Consider the following 17,281-nt stretch of genomic DNA (forward strand, 5'->3'; position numbering starts at 1 on the left):
ACGCCGCGTACATATCACAGGAGCCTGGCCAGGTTTGCTGCCGTACCAAGAGTGCCCAGGAGATACGATTCCTGCCATCTTTTGTTGCCGCCAAATGTTAGCCGTCCGACAAGTCTTGATCCGGGAAACTCCAAAATTCCGCACGGCAGCGTCGCTGTTCGGTCGCATTGGTAAATGGGCTGTTCGAGCAGAACTGATCGGACGCCCTTATCTCATTCTGGTAGAATCCTGGTGGTAAGCATCAAGGGAGTCATTAGAAGGACATCGGTTCGCACCTCACGCAAACTCCAGTGAGCCATGACTCGCCAGTCCTTTAAGGTCAGCGCGGACAACGCTCCAGACAACCCTCCTTCCAAACGGCGCAAGTTGTCGCATCATGATTCTCATCATCAGGAGGCATCTACAATCCAATCCCCAACAGGTCCACCACTACAAAGCAAGACGAGCAAGTCCAAATCCAAACAGAAACAGAAATCGGCGTCGAGACGAACTCGAACACTCAAATCTCAACCACCGCGCCAGAGTCGGCCTATAACCCAATACTCCCATGGCCAACTCGAAACAAACCAAACAAACCGACTTCGTGCGAAATCATTTCCCCGATCTTCATTATCTTCTATTAAAAAGATCTCTTCAGCATCAGCATCTACAACTGGCACAGCGACGCCCGTGCCGGAACACAGTACCAATGTCAAATTATCAACCACGAAATCCCTTCTCGACCAAATCTGGGCGCGCAACAAGAACCAACACCGTTCCCAACCCTGGTGGAAATCACTTGGAATGCTACGAAAAGCAATCACGCACCTCGTGGCCATGGACGAGGCCGAGCATTCATTGAAACTACTACAAGGTTCCACTGCCAGTATAGATGCCAAACAAGTCCGACAACGCTTCGAGCAAGAGACCCAAATCCGTCGTGAAAGAGAGGTATGGCACGGCTGGATGCGTGAGGTTCTCGTGCCACGCGCATATGTGGGCTTCACTGCGTTGGTGGCGGATACCCAGTTCGCTGCGTTGGGCGTCGTGCTCGTGGGGATATTGGCGGATGTGATGGGTGTGGTGGGTGCGCCGACACCGACGCCGATGGAGGATGACCAGAGAGCAAGAGCGCAACAAAGCGGTGGAGTAAGAGGTGCGCTGGATCTGACTCAAAAGGTTCCTGGAATGAGTCAGTCGCTGTCCAAGACTTTGACGGCCAGGAGTTTGAGGGTGACGGGTTCCCAGAGCGGCGAGGTTGTGGAAAGGATGTACGATAGCGATGATTTGGGCGAGGTTGTTGAACGGACGAATTTGAACAGAAACAGGAACGGGAACGGGAACGGGAACAGTGGTGTTGTCGATACACCACCGTTGGGTGCCGAATCACTGCGGTCTATCTCGATACCTGTTGATGCTGGTGCTGATGCTGCTGCAGCTGCACTTGGGCTGGATGACTCAATGGCGACCGTCGACAATGACAACGCTGGCAAAGTTGGCGGTCCTAGCGTTCCTGTTTCGGACCCCAAACAACAGAACCACCGTATGAATACATACGTCCAAGAGGGAGCGAACCCCAAAGAGGATCTTTCAATTGGTACACCGCCAGAATCCGCATCACCATCACCGCGTCATCGTCTGCTGTCCATGGAAGCAGAATCAGATCGAGCACAAAACCAAAAGCCAGATACGACGACGATCAAACGCCGCCGCAGTCGCACCGACGAGAGGGCCCTGCAACAGGAGCTGCAAGCGAGTGCAAGCAAGCCAAAGTCAAGCAGCAACAACAACAACAACAGTTCCAGAACTGAGTCCAAGGCCAAGCCTAAAGCCAAAGCTAAGGTCAATGTCAAGGAGACTCCGACCACCGACACCATGACAGTCACGAAGACTACTCCTTCTGTTGCCGCTATTACCGCCGCTACTCCTGCTGCTGCGGCAGCGGCTGCGGCTACTGCTCTTGCTAAGCCCAAGAAGATGTCAGCAACAACAGCAACAGCAACGGCGCCAGTGACAGCAATGTCAACCAAGAAGGCAAAGGAAAAGGAGAAGGACAAGAAGGAAATGAAGATGAAAAAGAAAAAGAATGCGATTGACGACATGTTTTCGGGGTTCATCTAGAGATGAAATGGTTATAGCACAGTACGTGCACGAGGTATCCCTAGATAACGGATACGAGAACTGCATTGTATTCAATATGCCACTGCAGATCTTTTCATCTCACCTCATGTCAAGCTTTCAAGTTCCAAGTCACTGTACTACGACTAGTAGTACAAGCCATGCTGCGCCTTGCTATGTTATGCCAGGTCATGCTACGCCATGCCATGCCATGCCATGCCACATCAAACCCCCATGATCCAAGTGCGTCTGTCACGTCCCTACGTAGGTACCTACCCTACAGCACCCCTGGGATCTCTCATCCTGTCCCTATCTCTCGGCCCGCCGTCGAATCTAGGATCCCTATCCCGATCTCGATCTCGATCCCGAAAGAGATCACGGTCTCGGTCTCGTTGTCTTTGACCACCACCACCTTCCCAATCTCTATCTCTCTCCCAATCCCTCGGCCTATCTCTGTCCCTGTCCCGGTCCCGAGGATCCCATTCCCTTTCCTTTTCCCACTCGCGGTCACGATCATGATAGACCAAATCCCTACCCCTATCACGTTCCCTATCCAAACGATGACCGTGACCGTGACCGTGACCGTGACCATGACCATGACCGTGGCTGTGGGCGGTGGTATGTGGATGATGATGATAGCCTCCTTGACCACCACCATCTCTGTCCCAATCACGGACGGGACTGCGGCTTCTGGGCCGTCTGTCTCGATCCCTATCTCTGTCCCTGATTCGGTCCCGATCTCTGTCTCTGCCTCCATCTCTGTCATCATCATAAGATAGATGATCCGGCGGCAAACCAGAACCAGGGGGATGCTGATGCGGAGGTAAAGGTGGTGGAGGATATGGGAGACCAGCACCTGGATCACGGTACGGCTGCTGCTGCCGGTAGTCATCAGCGGGTCCTCTCCTGGCATTATTATTTCGATGGTGGTGTTGTTGTTTCGAGTTCGGCACTCGGGCATTCGGATCTGCGCTCGAATATGGTGGGATATATGTGTCTCGGTCATGGGATACTGGTCCAGGAGCAGCCACGCCCACCCCTCCTGGAGGTCCACCACCAGACACAGACCCAAAAGATCCATGTCTAGATCCAGGACGGGAGGAACCAGTACCAACAGGAGGGACTGGGACTGGGACTCTGGTTCTTGAAGAAGATGTCAAAACATCGGTCGGGACGTAGCGGTAGGGATCGTTTTCAGGCACAGGAGGACGTGGAGGTAAGGCAAGATCGCCTGTGGGACGGGGTAAGGAAGACAATTCTCCTGTATTAGACGAAGGTGGTTGCCGGCGCGAATAACTTTCGTCATATACCTGTGGTGGGATCGGCACTCTTCCACCTCCGCCATGTTGATGATGGTCGTAAGAAGGACGAGAGTGATGGCCGGTACTGGGTTCGTATTGTCCATAGGCACCATTTTGGCGGCGGTTGTTGTGGTTGTTGTATCCTTGATCCTTGTAATTGTAATTATTGTGACCGTGACCGTTCGCATATCGTCCGCCACCACCGCCGCCGCCGGGAATTCGTGGACCAGGAGGGCCAGTGCCAGCGCTTCCACCACTGCTTCCGGGTCCACCACCCCTGCCTTCATACGGCGGGAGCGGTCGTCCATTGATGGCCCATTCTCCTTGAGTCGCTATACCCACAGACCCCCCAGCAGGAGCAGGAGGCGGTTTTGCCTTCTGGTCTCGGAACTTCTTGCGGTCGAGTTCATGCGAGTCTTCGAATGTAGGGAGGTCCTCTGGTCGAGCGGGATACGGTTCCGAGTGGAAATAAGGGTGTTGAAGGGCGTCCATGGCATTAATCCGCTTTCGCCAGTCGAGTTTGAGCAGTTCACTTAGGAGCGAAAGGCCCTGTGGACTGAGTTCGTGGAAAACGGTGGCCAGCCTGGACGGCTTATTGCCCCAATTCACAAAATTCTCGCAGCCAGGAAGGTCTCGCCAACCAGGCATGGTCTCATCGGTAGGGGAACCCACCAGATCAAAAATGAGCTGCGCTTGGTTCAAATCACTGTTCCCCGTCAGGATGGGCCGTCGCTTGAACATTTCTCCAAAAACACATCCAACCCCCCACATGTCGATGGCCGTGGTATACTTGCGCAATTGTAGTAACAGCTCCGGCGGTCGGTACCAACGCGTCACAACTAAAGTAGTGTATTCGCGGGTGGCCTCGCCTCCTCCTTGGCCCGGCTTGGGAGGGTCGTCATCGTACGGTCGAGCCAGACCGAAATCGGCAATCTGCAGGATTCCTCGATTGTTGATGAGCAAGTTGGCTGCTTTCATGTCTCGATGAAGGATCTTGTTGGCGTGCAGATATGCGCAGCCCTCGAGCAGTTGTTTCATGTAGCATTTGATTTGCGGTTCGGTGAAGTTCACGTCGCGGTTTTCCAAAAGTCCCGCAAGGTCGTGGTCCATGTACGGCGTCACCATGAACATGCTGGGTTTCTTGCTCGCGCTTTTCGGTCTCTCCACCGCCATCTCCTCCAGTTTGAGAATGTTGATATGGTCGAGCTGTTTCAACAACTTGATCTCCCGCAGTGCCGTGATGGGGAATCCGTCCTTCTCATTGTGCATCAGGATCTTCTTCAACGCCACCACTTGTCCCGTCTTCTTGGACCGCGCCTTGGACACTTCTCCGAAGGTGCCTTCGCCCAGTTTGCCGAGATATTCATATTCGGTGATCTTCGAGCAGCCATGAAATCGCGGTCGGCCGTCAGGAAGTCGCTCGAGCGTTTTCCGAGGCTGGGGTGCATTTGTCGACATAATTCCGCAAGTTGCCAGAGTCCAACAAGTTCATAAATACTTGCGATTGTGACCCAGCTGGTTGACGCAAACGATCAGGCGCGTCAAGTGTCGGCGATATGCGATGATTGAGTTAGATGTCCCCTGGTGTCACCGCGATGGCCGAGGCCTGATTGAGAAGTATATGCTCGTCATCTAGGTCCTGCCCAGCGTTTGGTTTCTCTTGATCTCGTGGTGGCCTCAGGAGGAAACGCGACTGAAAGATTGCGCCGGTTTGAGTTTCGCGGCCACGAGATCGCCCCAGGGGATGTGAGCGATACTCTTAGACGGCTGGCCGGCACTCCCTTAGAGTGTTTGATGGAGCCCCTTTGACCAGGGTAGATCAAGCATGAATGAAGAAGGAGTAGAGGAAATACAATTGCGCCGCGAGTGGATGAAGACGAAGTGAAAGAATGTCTCACGACGACTTGAAGTTGGAGTCAAAAGTGGCCGGCACACGCCGGATTAATATTTCGCCGTGTCCGACATCAGATGCAGTGGCAGACACTGGAAGTGAGCCTGCAACAACTGAACGTGCTGACTACAGACGGGAGTCATGAATAAATACCGTGAACATTCATGTCTTTTGTCGGCTTGGCCCTCTTTGTCGGCGATGGCATCTGAATCTCTGCTCTAGTCAGACATCACTATGCTGAAAAGCGTTGAAGTGGCACGCCGGTGGACTTCGCCAGTGGATTGTCTACATCCCCCGTACTAGGTAAGCGGCGTGCATGTACTTTGGGCGGCAATCAAGACAAGCAGCCACAAGCATAAAGAAATCCTCAGCGGGCAAGATAAAGACTTGTATATGACCTTTTTTTAATACCTGAACGATTTATGTCCTTTTTCAAGCGCATATATCCCTCCGCCCATTACACAGACCCGTGGGGCATGGTATCCCTCATGTTGTACAAAAGCGTCGCCTCGTAGAATCATCAACACATTACTACTTCGTCCGGCCTTTCATCGTGGCAGATCATATCACGTCAGTGAGGATGATAGTCGACAATGCCCAAGCTCTCTCTCATTTGTGACAGCCGCTCAGGCGCCGATGGAGTTGGATCATTGTCATCACGACGGGCCGGCCGATCGTCATCTTCAATCCGTGACATACGTTTTGTGTGTTTGAAAGAGAAGTCCTTGAGCGTTGGTAGCTGGGATATCTTCTTCCCAAGCCTGCCGATTTGATCTTTGGAATTTTTCCGCGGGTGGACCACCGAATCTTGCCTCATCCTGCCCGTGGGACTTTGATGGGGTCTTCCAAGTTCTTGCGTTGCATGGGATCGTGTCGGACTATAATTCAAAGTTGGGCTGTAATCCAGTGCGTCTGAGAACTCGATTTGCCCGTTGTCGCTCTTGGATTCCAGAGGATCGGCGACCAAAGCCAAGCTGTGTCGGCGGAGTTCGTCGCGTCGGATCCGTTTCATTCCTAACCGCTTCAACTCGGTCTTGAAATCGTCGAGCATGATTGTATCGGTCAAGCATTTGAACATGAGCGACAGTTTCCACCAAGGGTTGATCCTGAAGTATACCAGTTAGCTCTCATCAAATTACATCTTACTTGCTTCGTCGCGTGCGTCTGACATTCCAAGTCCTGCATAGAGAGCGCGCTGAAAGGATCACCACTTACCCATCGGTAGAGCCAGTGAAGCTGTGGATACTGGCAACAATGTCCAATGCCGTAAAGATCAAGGAGAGACAGATGGCAGATAAAAGAATGGCGAACCGAGGAGAGCGCTTAATCAGTTCCAATACCCCTGTCCCGTAGCACTTCCGGATGACCTCGAAGAGCGTCAAAACAGAAAAGACCCACCACGGATCACGCAGCAGAGGTTCGTACGGTCTCACGGTGACATACAGGTCGTTGATGTTGTTGAAGAAGCGGAAGTTGTCGTAGATTTGAAGTATAATCGGGGGTACCGTGCAGGCGAGGGAACCCAGATAGATTCTTCGAACCCACTTGCCTGTCTTGGGCTTGAACATGGACCGGGAATCGCACACCAAAGGGCCAATCTTTAGCCAGGCCACAATGTTGTGGACGACCCAGGAGCAGTAGAGAAGCGCGGCCGTGGAACTCAAGTACCAGCCGTAGCCGGGGAAGGTGAAGAAACAAAATGTGCCTATTTTATGTTGGCAAGACGCATTCATATAGCGACTAATCGTCCATGCTTACCGTGGGATAATGCGGCGAGTTGCTGAAAGGCAAGTCGTCAGCGACTATGACTTGCGCCATTGGGACATGCGGGACACTCAGAGACTTACCTCGAGGAGAATCAACTTGTGTAGGAGGACACCCTTTCTCATGTTCGACACCGTGACGCAGCCCATAATGAGCAGACTCCCAACCAGACATCCTTGACTCCAGCTTTCCAGGACCAGATCTTCATCGAGGCAAATGCCCGCCAACTGCCATTGACGGTATCCGAGCGCGGTTTCAATGCCGACATAGGCGCCATCTTTCGATTGTTAACACAGGTAGGAAAAGCTTGACATGCTGTAGAAGCATTGAGACGGTTGACCAACAGGAGTCTCGCAACACGTTCGCGCGGACCGGCTTTGCTCTATGCGTAGTGGTTCGAGAGAGGTTTCGATCGCTCAAGCCATTGATCAGTCGATACGGTAGGTAGATGGTAAAGAGAGGGTGCTCGTCAGAGAGGATCTCATGCCACGTTCTTCCACGGTCAGGCTGAGCGGACTGGAGGCGGGCGCGGTGAGCGAGGTGAGATGGGAGCACAAGAGTAAGACAGATAAGACGGTGCAACACGACACCAAACTGACGCGCGAAACACGCTGGTCAGGCCTGAACAGATGCGAAAGAGCAGGAACAGAAAGGCACCGCTGTCCTGGGCGGACGAGAGTAGGAAATGAGTCGGGCAACGGTGTAATGAGGCTGTTTCGCTTGTTTTGCGGCCAACGTGAGTGGTGCTGGGAAGACCCTCGCCAACTCAGCAGGCCTGACTTCACGAGAGGCAGACTCGAGGGTCATCTTCGAACTGGTCCGTTCAGCCCCGTGGGAGAAGCGGAGCAGTGAGCGAATGAGATGGACCGACTCTGGGGGTGGACGAGAACCTGGAGCTCGTCTACGCCTAGTAGCACAGTTAGTCGGGCGTAGGTCGCACCAAGGCGGTGGTTTAGTTTAGCACTGGCAGCAAGACCAACAACCGGGTTCGTTGCAGTTCGAGTCGATCGGCCACCGCATCTTGTGATTGCAGCTTGTCCCCGGTCTTCGCTCAAGGCCACCAACCCGCACACCGGGGAGCGACCGTTGACCAGACTCGGTTAAGAAGGGGATCTCGGCAACGGGATGGACAAATGGAAGCAAGCACACAGAGTACACTACCGTAGTAGTACATCTGTAGTAGTATAGAATGTTCCTACCGATCGCCACAGACCACGACAAGCCGCGTGCCGCCTTTTACAGTAAACTTGAACATTGAACAGAAGCCGACAGAGCCGCGAAATGAGTGCCTGACAGGCCTTTCCTGGGCACTCTAGCACCACTGTAGCCCGTAACTGAAGGTGCGATAGGCGTCTGCTGGGCGTCCCAAGCCCTCAGTTTAGGCACCTGACCAACTGGCATCTGTCAACCAGCCACTGCCACGGCACAGCATCAGGGCATCTGCACCAGTCGCCGTGTTTGACGACATCCGAATCTTCTTGCGCCCATCCGATCATCAAGTTCAAGTGGTGACAACGCCCGGGATCCGCATTCAGGCTTCGGTGGTCGGTCGGTTTGCCCCGAGCCACACCCACTCACACTACCTATGTACTGCCAGTGCCAAGTGCACAGCCCATGAGTGTGACATGCAGTCAACGGCATGCTCCAACCGAACTTCACGTTGAATGGAGCAGGTCTGTAACCCAGGGAAAGGGAATGGAATTCACACTCGGCGCCCCAGGCTCGCGTGACGTGACTTGCTTCAAGTGCTCCACGTCGAACTTGAACGGTCAACTAAGTACAGCTTGAATGTAGGGGGCCATCCGCATTCAGGCATGTACGTACAATGTTACACCTCACACACTCACTCACCGCCCTCGTCTTCAAGAAGCAAGCTCGAGCAGTCATGGCTGTGTAGGCATGAGACGCCAAACAGACCTGTGAGTGTCAAAGGATGGAATCCAGCACGCGTTAAGAGTCGAGGTGGTGTTAATAAACTCTTCTGGAATGTTTTAATCAGTGCAGTGGCTGATGCCGTGAGGATCAGCCGGTAACTTGACTGCCTGTGGTACTGGTATCATTGATCCAGTCATTGTTCAAACTGAAACCTTCCATCCTCAGTCTCTCACTGGATCAGCTTTCCAGAATCCTTCGCTTCCCATCGGAACTTGAACTCTGTGAAGCTGGTAGGTACCTAAGCGGACAAGACTCACCCCTCTCAGCGTGAAGATCTCCCCGAGATCTGCGTTGGTTTCCGTTTCAAGTTGTGCATTTCAAGTATGATCCCTTCAAGTCTACACTTCTAAACGCGTACCACCATCTGCAAAAGTTAAACTTTGTCAAGCTTCACAAGGAATGACTCAGTGAGGTGAGCAAGTATCATGATGTGTGTGAATCCGTTCCCTCAGCTGGGGTACATATATCCCTCTGCTGCCCCCATCCCAACCGTTCCAGTTGCTGTTCCACTCTCACAACTTAACATGCTGGAGTCATATGTATATATATAGTCAGCAAAAGACAAGACCATCTGCAGAGAAACGGTGCAACCCTTCCAAACATGACGTTCGAAAATGCCATTGCGACAGAGCTCAGGGGCAGGGTCGGCATTTGCTGCAACTCGCAGTGATCCGCTACAGGATTTCAGCATACCAATCGCAATCCGAAAGATCAGCAGCTCCATCGACCATGACACGGCACTGCTTGAAGCACGAATTCGAAAGATGTTTCCGAATCAGGAACATCCAACGAGTCTCTCGTTCATGAGAACAAGATGTCGTCGTACCTCGAGCAAGTTGAACAACTACTCGAAGATTTGGAAGCACGTCTGAGAGCAACAAAGGCCATCCTCAGAGAAGCCCGTGAGGCGTCAACCTACATTCCGAGGAATGATCTGAAGAGATCGCTGTCAGAAATCAAGGAAACTGACAAGATGATACTGAAAGAGCGGACTGCCCTGGCCGCCAATCGCGTCCGAGTCAAGTACGGCATGCAGAGTCAACTCAGTCATTTGCCCATGAAAGAAGGATACATGAAGCCTATTAAACGGGTTGGAGGCAGAGATAGACCCTCTGTACATTGGCATACCGGGATTTTACGAAACATTTTTCGGGAAGTTCCCCCGTCTGGAAGAGAATTCCGCGGTGATCTTCAAAAAATGCCAGGAGGGTGATGTTCAATTCCCCAACCCGAACCGTTCGTATGGCTCGTGCAATCACTGGGCATACGATGCAAAGAGATCAGGGATCGACCAAACATCATCATTCAGAAACAGGCTGATCAAAGCTTATCAGCCAGACAGTGCAACAGTTCTTGAGCCGCCTCAAAAATCCCAGGACTTGTTTTTTACCGAGATCTGGTGTGCAGTGCCTGGTAGATCATTCCCAGCATCATTGACGACGGCAGCCCACATAGTCCCTTTCTCAATCGGCGAAAGCAACGCCACATATTTGTTCGGCTCCGGACCAGGACCTTCAGGTTCTGTCGACACAGGTCAAGCTCAGGCTCGCACCAAGGTATACTGGAAACCGAGTACGACATCATCTGGTCTGAAAAGAACGTGTTCATGCTCCACAATTCTCTTGAGAAGATGCTCGATCTCCACGGAATTATAGCTTCGGTGGCCTGGTTGACTATCGCCACCGGCACCAGCAATCTGCCACGCCTCCACTTTACCGTAAGGTAATCCATTCCACCCTGACTGCACCTCGACGGTCTCCCTAACAGTCTCGAGGAGCGAATGTGGCTCAAAGGGCGCGGATCTTCAACAAGGATTGGTACAAACCATTGGTCGCATCAGCAATGGTGATTATTGATGAAGCATCCAGAATCACTGAAATCGACATCCCGAGTATCAAGGGGTGTTATCACAATGCAGGCGTCGTAAGGGTTGGGGACCGCAACCAGTGATGCACAAGGCTCGGTTTCACAAGCAAATGGAAATGTCCCTGCAAACATGGATGCTTGGAAATGGCACATCCGGAGCTTTCCCCAGCAAGCAGTATCGCATGGCACCCAACATTGCTAACATTGCTACCTAACCCGTTGAATATGGTGGCATACCCGGCAAGATTGACGGACCACGATTCATTTACCAGGAAAATCGAAGGTCGAAACCACGACCGCGTGGAAGACATGTTCATTTGCAGAACCCAAGCTGCGATGCGGTATACGACCACAGAGCGAGAAGCATTGGCAATCTCAAGGGTCTGATGAAGACACAATGGCTGGTTGTGGGAAGCAAGCATACAGTCTTGACATACACCGACCACTTTGCCTTGTTGAGTGTTCTGAAGAGCGACGACGGTATGCCAGGATCGCTCGATGGCAATTGAAATTTGGGGAATACTGGTCCAGACGTATCGGAGGCCCGAACGCCGATCCTGCCCTTGCCCACTCTTTCCCGGTCGATCCCATTTCAGAACCTTGGGCTGAGGTTCAGAATGGTCATCGTCCGCGATTCAAGAAACGAGACACGAGCTCCTCGGCATCATTTTTCGATGAAGGTATGCCCAACAGCGGCAGATGACGTGCTGCCGTTGTCAACGCGCCATATAGTACGTTGCATGTGAAACGTACGTATCCGGTGAAAGCTGTGCAGTGCTGGTCGTTTCGACAACACCGAAGCATGAACTTGAACGTCTCCGAACAGCATATGAAACTGTCACAATCCCATTGCTCACGGCGGTACGACCAGGAAAGCGGTACTGTACCTGTACGTACCTAACAGCCACTTGTTGACCTTCGTCTTCGTCTCAGCGTCGATATATATAATGCGGACTGGAACCCTTGATTCCCAGTCCACAAAAAAATCCATCATCACGGACATTGAGTGCGACCTACGAGCACACTCATTCCTGGTAGGGAAAAGGACCGAGAGCAAGTGTTCACAGGCTGTATTGGCAAATATGAGGGGTATTGGAGAGCCGCACTTCGATACCTGTTGCTCAACAGCAACACAACGAGTCATATGGACCAGAAAGAGTATGAGTATGGTGGAAGCTCGCCTCTCTCTGTCGAAGTCGGAGACAGCTGGAATGGAGTCGAGACGCTAAAAGTCCTCAGCGACAAGAAACTTTCCTGGTACAAAATCACGGCCGAGGAAGAGGAGAAGAAAGTGATCACAGTGATGTGGTGAGGTAGGTACTTGGTCAAGATTCAGGGTAGGGTACCAGGACGGCAGAGGGCATTCGATGTGACTCAAGTTGGAGACCACTCGGACTCGGACGACTCGGAGGATGACGACGACGACGATTTAAGGTGTACCTCCCTGCGAACAAGTTGCATCTTGACGAACAACTGGAGGCAATAGCACGGTTGCTGTATTGCAGCTTCGAATCCAACTCCTACTCCGAGGCGTCTTGAAAGCTACTGCTATGGTGGTGGTGCTCCTCCTCCTCCTCCTCCTCCGGTTTCGTCGCCCGAAACCGCGGATGTATCTTCTCGTTCTCGTTCTCGGCAGGACCAGGAACCTTTCCAGTGACATTTCCAGATTATAAGTCTGTTGAAGTGTGCGTTTCCCGAGTCCAGTCCACAGCCGGATTTCAATCTCATTACCAGTCCGGCAAGAAGGCTGATATCCCTCTGTCTGATATCCGACCACCGCCGAGATTGACGACGCCACCAACAAGAGTATTGTTCGAAGACACACAGGCTCCCATCGCGGCCATGAGAGCCCGCGCCAATGTCTCTTACTCGGCCGACAATAAGATGCAACGAGACGTTACCGTCTGGGACGAATCACTATTCGCCAACGAAGAGAGTCTGGTCAAGACACTGGAGGAAGATGTGGCTGCACTGGAGAACAGAATGATGGACCTCGGTCAACAAGTAAGTGTGAGCAGCACGCGGAATGCATCCCCAGCATCACACGCAGCCGGAGGCTGCCTTCGTTCCAGGCGAGCCTGGCATTGCATGTGGTGCTCGACCGGACCCGTGCCTGCACATGGTGCCTGGAACCGAAAGTCCCAAATCTTCCAGCTCGGCGCGGCGCCCCCAATCATACATACATACAGTACTGTACAGCCATGCAACACAGCCTGGTTCAACTTGGGACTACCAGTACCAGCCAACTGAATGCCTCCATTGTTGTCAGCGCAGCAAACTACAGGGGAAGGCCACTGGCAGGGGGACCCGGTCCCTCACCACCACTTCGGGAACGAAAACAAACATCCATTCCTCGCTCTCCTTGCTATTCTCACCATTATCACTGTGCCATCTCACTACCTATCTTGACTAATTACCATCATCATCGCAACGATGGCGGGATGACAACCATCTCAGTACGATCCGAGGAAACGTGGCTCTGCTATGCTATGCTATACTGCTCCTGGTGTACTGCATCTCAGATACTCGGCAGCAGCTGCAGTGACTCGGCGGTCTAATCATACAGTACTGTACAGTCAGGCCATGCCATCCAGCCCGGTCACGGTGGGAGTACCAACCAGCCTGAACTGAATGTCTCCAAATGTTGGCGGGACAGGGGTTTATGCCTTCTGAGTCTCCCACGCCTTCGTTCTTAGCTTTGAAACTCATATAGATACCTATATACCACCCCGAGTCTCTCGTTGCTTCGAGCGAGCAGGCGGTTCTGATTGGTGCCAGCAGTTGGTGCCTTATGCAACTGACGATCACTGGCAAAGCGTACCGTGTTGCGCCCTGGAATTCAGATTCAATTCAATTGTGAGACTCCTTGATCTCCTCTGAGTTCTCGTCCTTAAGAGCTTTGTGCCCCTTGTCGTCCACCACAGGCAGACACTGGCGCGGACGACCTATAACTACCTCCCGACTTGAACCTCGTACCCATGTACTTCTAGTAGCATCATTCTTTCCCATTCCCCGTCCGCGGTGTCCTCTCCGTGAACTTGAACCTGAACCCATGCCTTCGCTGCCAGAGCCTCTTCCTCTGGACCCATCATCATTGTGCTCCCTGCCACTGCGGCCCTCGGGCTTCGAACTGCCTCTACTGCTGCCTCCATAACGCCCCCCACCGCCACCACCGCCGCCTCCTCTTCTTCCACTTCCTCTCGCTCCGACTCTAAAGTCAATCTTGACCAGCGGCCGCTCAACCATTTCATTGCCTTGAAGCCCCAAGGCAGTCCTCCGCGATTGTAGCACCTTCCACACCTGAAAAATCTCCTGTGGCTCGTGTAGGGCGCGCAACTCCTCTACCCAAGCTTTACAATACTCACCTTGGGGATCGTAGTCAAAAGCCTGTTTGACAGGATTAAACACCCGAGCTTCGCCTCTCGGGTCGTTCCCGACACCAGCCACATACTGCCAGTTTCCCCAGTTATTCGAGACGTCGTAATCGGCAAGATTGGCTTCGTACCATTCCGCCCCAAGTCTCCAATCAATGCCGAGATGTTTGGCAAGGTAACTTGCGACGTTCTGCCGGGCTCGATTGCTCGTATATCCCGTGAGATAGAGCTCGCGTTGACTGGCATCGATAAGACCCGTACCAGTTGTCCCACGGAGAAACCTCTGAAACATAGCTGCCACTTTGGAATCCTGGTCGGGTGTTTTCCATGAATAAGAGGTGTCGTTGCGAAAGCCTTGGACTTTGAACAATCGAGGCCCGAACTTTCTGGTACATAGCCTCATGTAGTCGCGCCACAAAAGCTCAAAGCGAACGGCTGCAGTGCCTGCATTCTCGCCTTTGCCATACCCTTCAGTGCCTTGGTATTGATCATCGTAACCTTCTTCATAATCGACGAGTCGAGCATGGACTTGCCGAGCGGTAATGCAGCCGAGTGCTAGCCAGGCCGAGAGTTTGGTCGAGAAGTCAGTCCCGAGAAGGCCGTTGCGAGTGTCCTTGTATCTAGTCATGACCCCTTGTTTCAGTAGATGCTGGATTCGATGGAGTCCTTCCTGGCTGCCTCCACGGAACGGATGTGCCGACTTCACCCCTGGAGGAAATGCCGGAGGGTCCGCAAGGAGAGGCTGGTTGTTGAGCGGCTTCAACAGCGCAGATTTCATCCCCTCAAATGAATCGGGTATGGCGAAAGGCGCCGGCTGGCTCGGCAGGAATGATGGAAGCGCCGGTAGGGAGGGTGGTGTCGAGACAGGTTTTCTCGGAGCTTCTCTGAGTGGCTCTGCGGATTTTCGATAAGCTGTGAAAACATCTGGCAGATCAGATGGCTTCTTCAATGGAACGTCTCGACTGCATGAAGTCAGCTTTGATGATAAGGTAGCTGGGGAACCATCGTCCATACTCGTCAATGAAATACTTCTCATCGAGCCACAATTTGAACTCAACCCCTGCTTTTTGTGCAGCCTTTCGCACTTCTCTTTCCTCTCTCTTCTCTTCAACGCCTTCTTCGGATGTCATCCAAACCGCCGAAACGATGGCGTCTGATGCTTGGGTACGGAACTGGTCGAAAACATCTTGCGCAATCTGGCCTAACTGACCGACCCGTATGAGGAGACCACTGCCTACTCTTTCTAGGTCTTGCTTCAGACTCCACACCGACTCTGCCAGAAACACGGCTCGATGAGGACCGCAGCGCCAGAACTTTCCCACTTCAGACCTGGCTTCGGGAAATGGCGATATGGATTCTGGATCGGGCAAGAATCCGCTGGTTTCAACCTGTTGAGCCGGGATAACGTATATCGGCAGGACATGTGTGAAAGGAGGAGACGCTTGTTTGGAAAGTTTGTGTATTTCATAGAAGACCGGATTGTCACAGAGACGCAGGTCTCGGCGTAACAGGTAGACGAGGACACGCTGAGCTGTCATTGTGCTCAACCAACCCAAGTTAGTATGACAGAGTCCATGAAATAGCCTAGTAGTCGGTCGCTGTCTCAGTCGCTGAGATCATGGGAGTTTAAGGATGGATGCCCAGCCGCTGAGGAGCTCTTCTTGGATGCTGGTCTCATTATGTAGCAGATGAATAGTCATCACTTGGGGCCGTGGACGGAAGCTGTGGTGCGAAAGAAACGTGACGCCCCCGAAAGAGATCAAACGAGTGTACAAGCCACGACAACCCACGTTTTTATGGCACCACATGGCCGACGAGAGAAAACATCACCTCTCGAAACAGGTCATTGACCCAATACTATGCAGTCATGTCCCGTACTAAGGTCGATGCGGCGACATCAAAGTTTCGGCCACTGCTAAGAGGGCCGTTTAAATGGCAGCCGACCTGAATTGTTGCATCACCGGCATGAGATCAAACCAATGGCAGAAGTCCAGAAGTAGCTTCGATCCCTGAAGCCCCATTGACGATCCGGGATCTCAAGGCATAATAGTGGTAGCACCATCAATCATAAGCTGCTTTGAGACCACAGACGCGAGAGACAGGGCTACCACTGCATCTCAGACAAGTGTCCGACGGAGCCAGTCAGGTGCCGGAGTAACTGGGCAAGCTGCAATTCATGGAGACACTGGCAATCCAGGTGATGATTGTGTGGCGCAAACAAGGTTGTCGAGTCGGACCTTTGAAGCACGAAACATTAGACGCCAGTGGCAGTGGAACAGCTGGTGTGGGACTGGTACTGGTAGCACGAGATCTGGCAGCGGCGATCTGGTCTCAGCACTGCCGTGCCAGGTCGATCGTGGAGCCTGGAAGTTCAAGTTTGACAGCAATGCTACTAGTAAAACCTGCGATCGCCGCCCGGGTTGATATAGCATGCGCATCGGCTTGTCGTGATTCCCTCTCTTCGACGCTCAGTGCCCTGGCCTCGGTGTATGCGGCCTGGGAAGTTTCCGAACACCGTCCACGTCGTCGTAAGGTGGTGCAATCGAAGCCATCTACCATCTCGGTGCAGCCGTGGGGGAAGGACTGCTCTCTCAATGCCAGCCTACACCCATTAGCAGTAGTACAGCAGATCCATAGCCCTTAGTGCAACAGGAGGGTGACTTGCTGGCAGCAGGTTCAAGTGCTCTCAAAGTCTCTGCGGTGGTTGTTTCGCGCAAGCAGTGGTCTTGTGTGCAACTTCAGGCTCCTGTCTTCCATCGCCTGCCACTGTAATCTAGTAAAAATTGTGGCACGGTTTAAAGAGGTGCAACTTCAAAGATGTACCACCAGGAGTAGTCACAACCAATCTGCCAATCTGCCAGCATTCCGCCATCTCCGGGTCTGATACTACAAGAAGTACAACTTACATTATTTTACAACAGCCAGCGCAAATGAATAGATGCCCTGCTATTACCACCACCAGAACCGCAGTAGAACCGCAGGCCGGGTCATGTGACATTGGTTCCGGCCCAAAATCGCCGTGTCTGTACCCGGCAAAATCTATACCTTGTTAG

The 17,281-nt window shown here is 52.7% G+C and overlaps 5 protein-coding genes across 5 annotated transcripts; 2 read left to right on the top strand and 3 right to left on the bottom strand.

Annotated features, from left to right (window-relative positions):
• On the top strand, nt 1-2,228 carry HMPREF1120_05512 (uncharacterized protein). Its single transcript, XM_009159692.1, has one exon. It carries the CDS (start codon nt 298-300, stop codon nt 2,098-2,100), a length of 1,803 nt encoding a protein of 600 aa, XP_009157940.1. The 5' UTR covers nt 1-297; the 3' UTR covers nt 2,101-2,228.
• Nucleotides 2,067-5,317, bottom strand: HMPREF1120_05513 (non-specific serine/threonine protein kinase). Its single transcript, XM_009159693.1, has one exon. The coding sequence runs from the start codon at nt 4,854-4,856 to the stop codon at nt 2,370-2,372; it is 2,487 nt and encodes an 828-aa protein (XP_009157941.1). The 5' UTR covers nt 4,857-5,317; the 3' UTR covers nt 2,067-2,369.
• Nucleotides 5,318-5,404: 87 nt separating this feature from the next.
• On the bottom strand, nt 5,405-9,384 carry HMPREF1120_05514 (uncharacterized protein). Its single transcript, XM_009159694.1, has 5 exons — nt 8,878-9,384; nt 7,137-8,813; nt 7,048-7,069; nt 6,505-6,994; nt 5,405-6,395 (listed from the first exon to the last, which is right to left on the bottom strand). Exons 2-5 carry the CDS (start codon nt 7,200-7,202, stop codon nt 5,861-5,863), a joined length of 1,113 nt encoding a protein of 370 aa, XP_009157942.1. The 5' UTR covers nt 7,203-8,813; nt 8,878-9,384; the 3' UTR covers nt 5,405-5,860.
• On the top strand, nt 8,255-13,729 carry HMPREF1120_05515 (uncharacterized protein). Its single transcript, XM_009159695.1, has one exon. It carries the CDS (start codon nt 12,697-12,699, stop codon nt 13,102-13,104), a length of 408 nt encoding a protein of 135 aa, XP_009157943.1. The 5' UTR covers nt 8,255-12,696; the 3' UTR covers nt 13,105-13,729.
• HMPREF1120_05516 (deoxyribodipyrimidine photo-lyase) lies at nt 13,200-17,130 on the bottom strand. Its single transcript, XM_009159696.1, has 3 exons — nt 16,894-17,130; nt 15,243-16,830; nt 13,200-15,190 (listed from the first exon to the last, which is right to left on the bottom strand). The coding sequence occupies exons 2-3, from the start codon at nt 15,764-15,766 to the stop codon at nt 13,705-13,707; spliced, it is 2,010 nt and encodes a 669-aa protein (XP_009157944.1). The 5' UTR covers nt 15,767-16,830; nt 16,894-17,130; the 3' UTR covers nt 13,200-13,704.
• Between the last annotated feature and the right edge of the window lie 151 nt (nt 17,131-17,281).

This window comes from Exophiala dermatitidis, assembly GCF_000230625.1.
Source record: "Exophiala dermatitidis NIH/UT8656 unplaced genomic scaffold supercont1.4, whole genome shotgun sequence".
Lineage (NCBI taxonomy): Eukaryota > Fungi > Ascomycota > Eurotiomycetes > Chaetothyriales > Herpotrichiellaceae > Exophiala > Exophiala dermatitidis.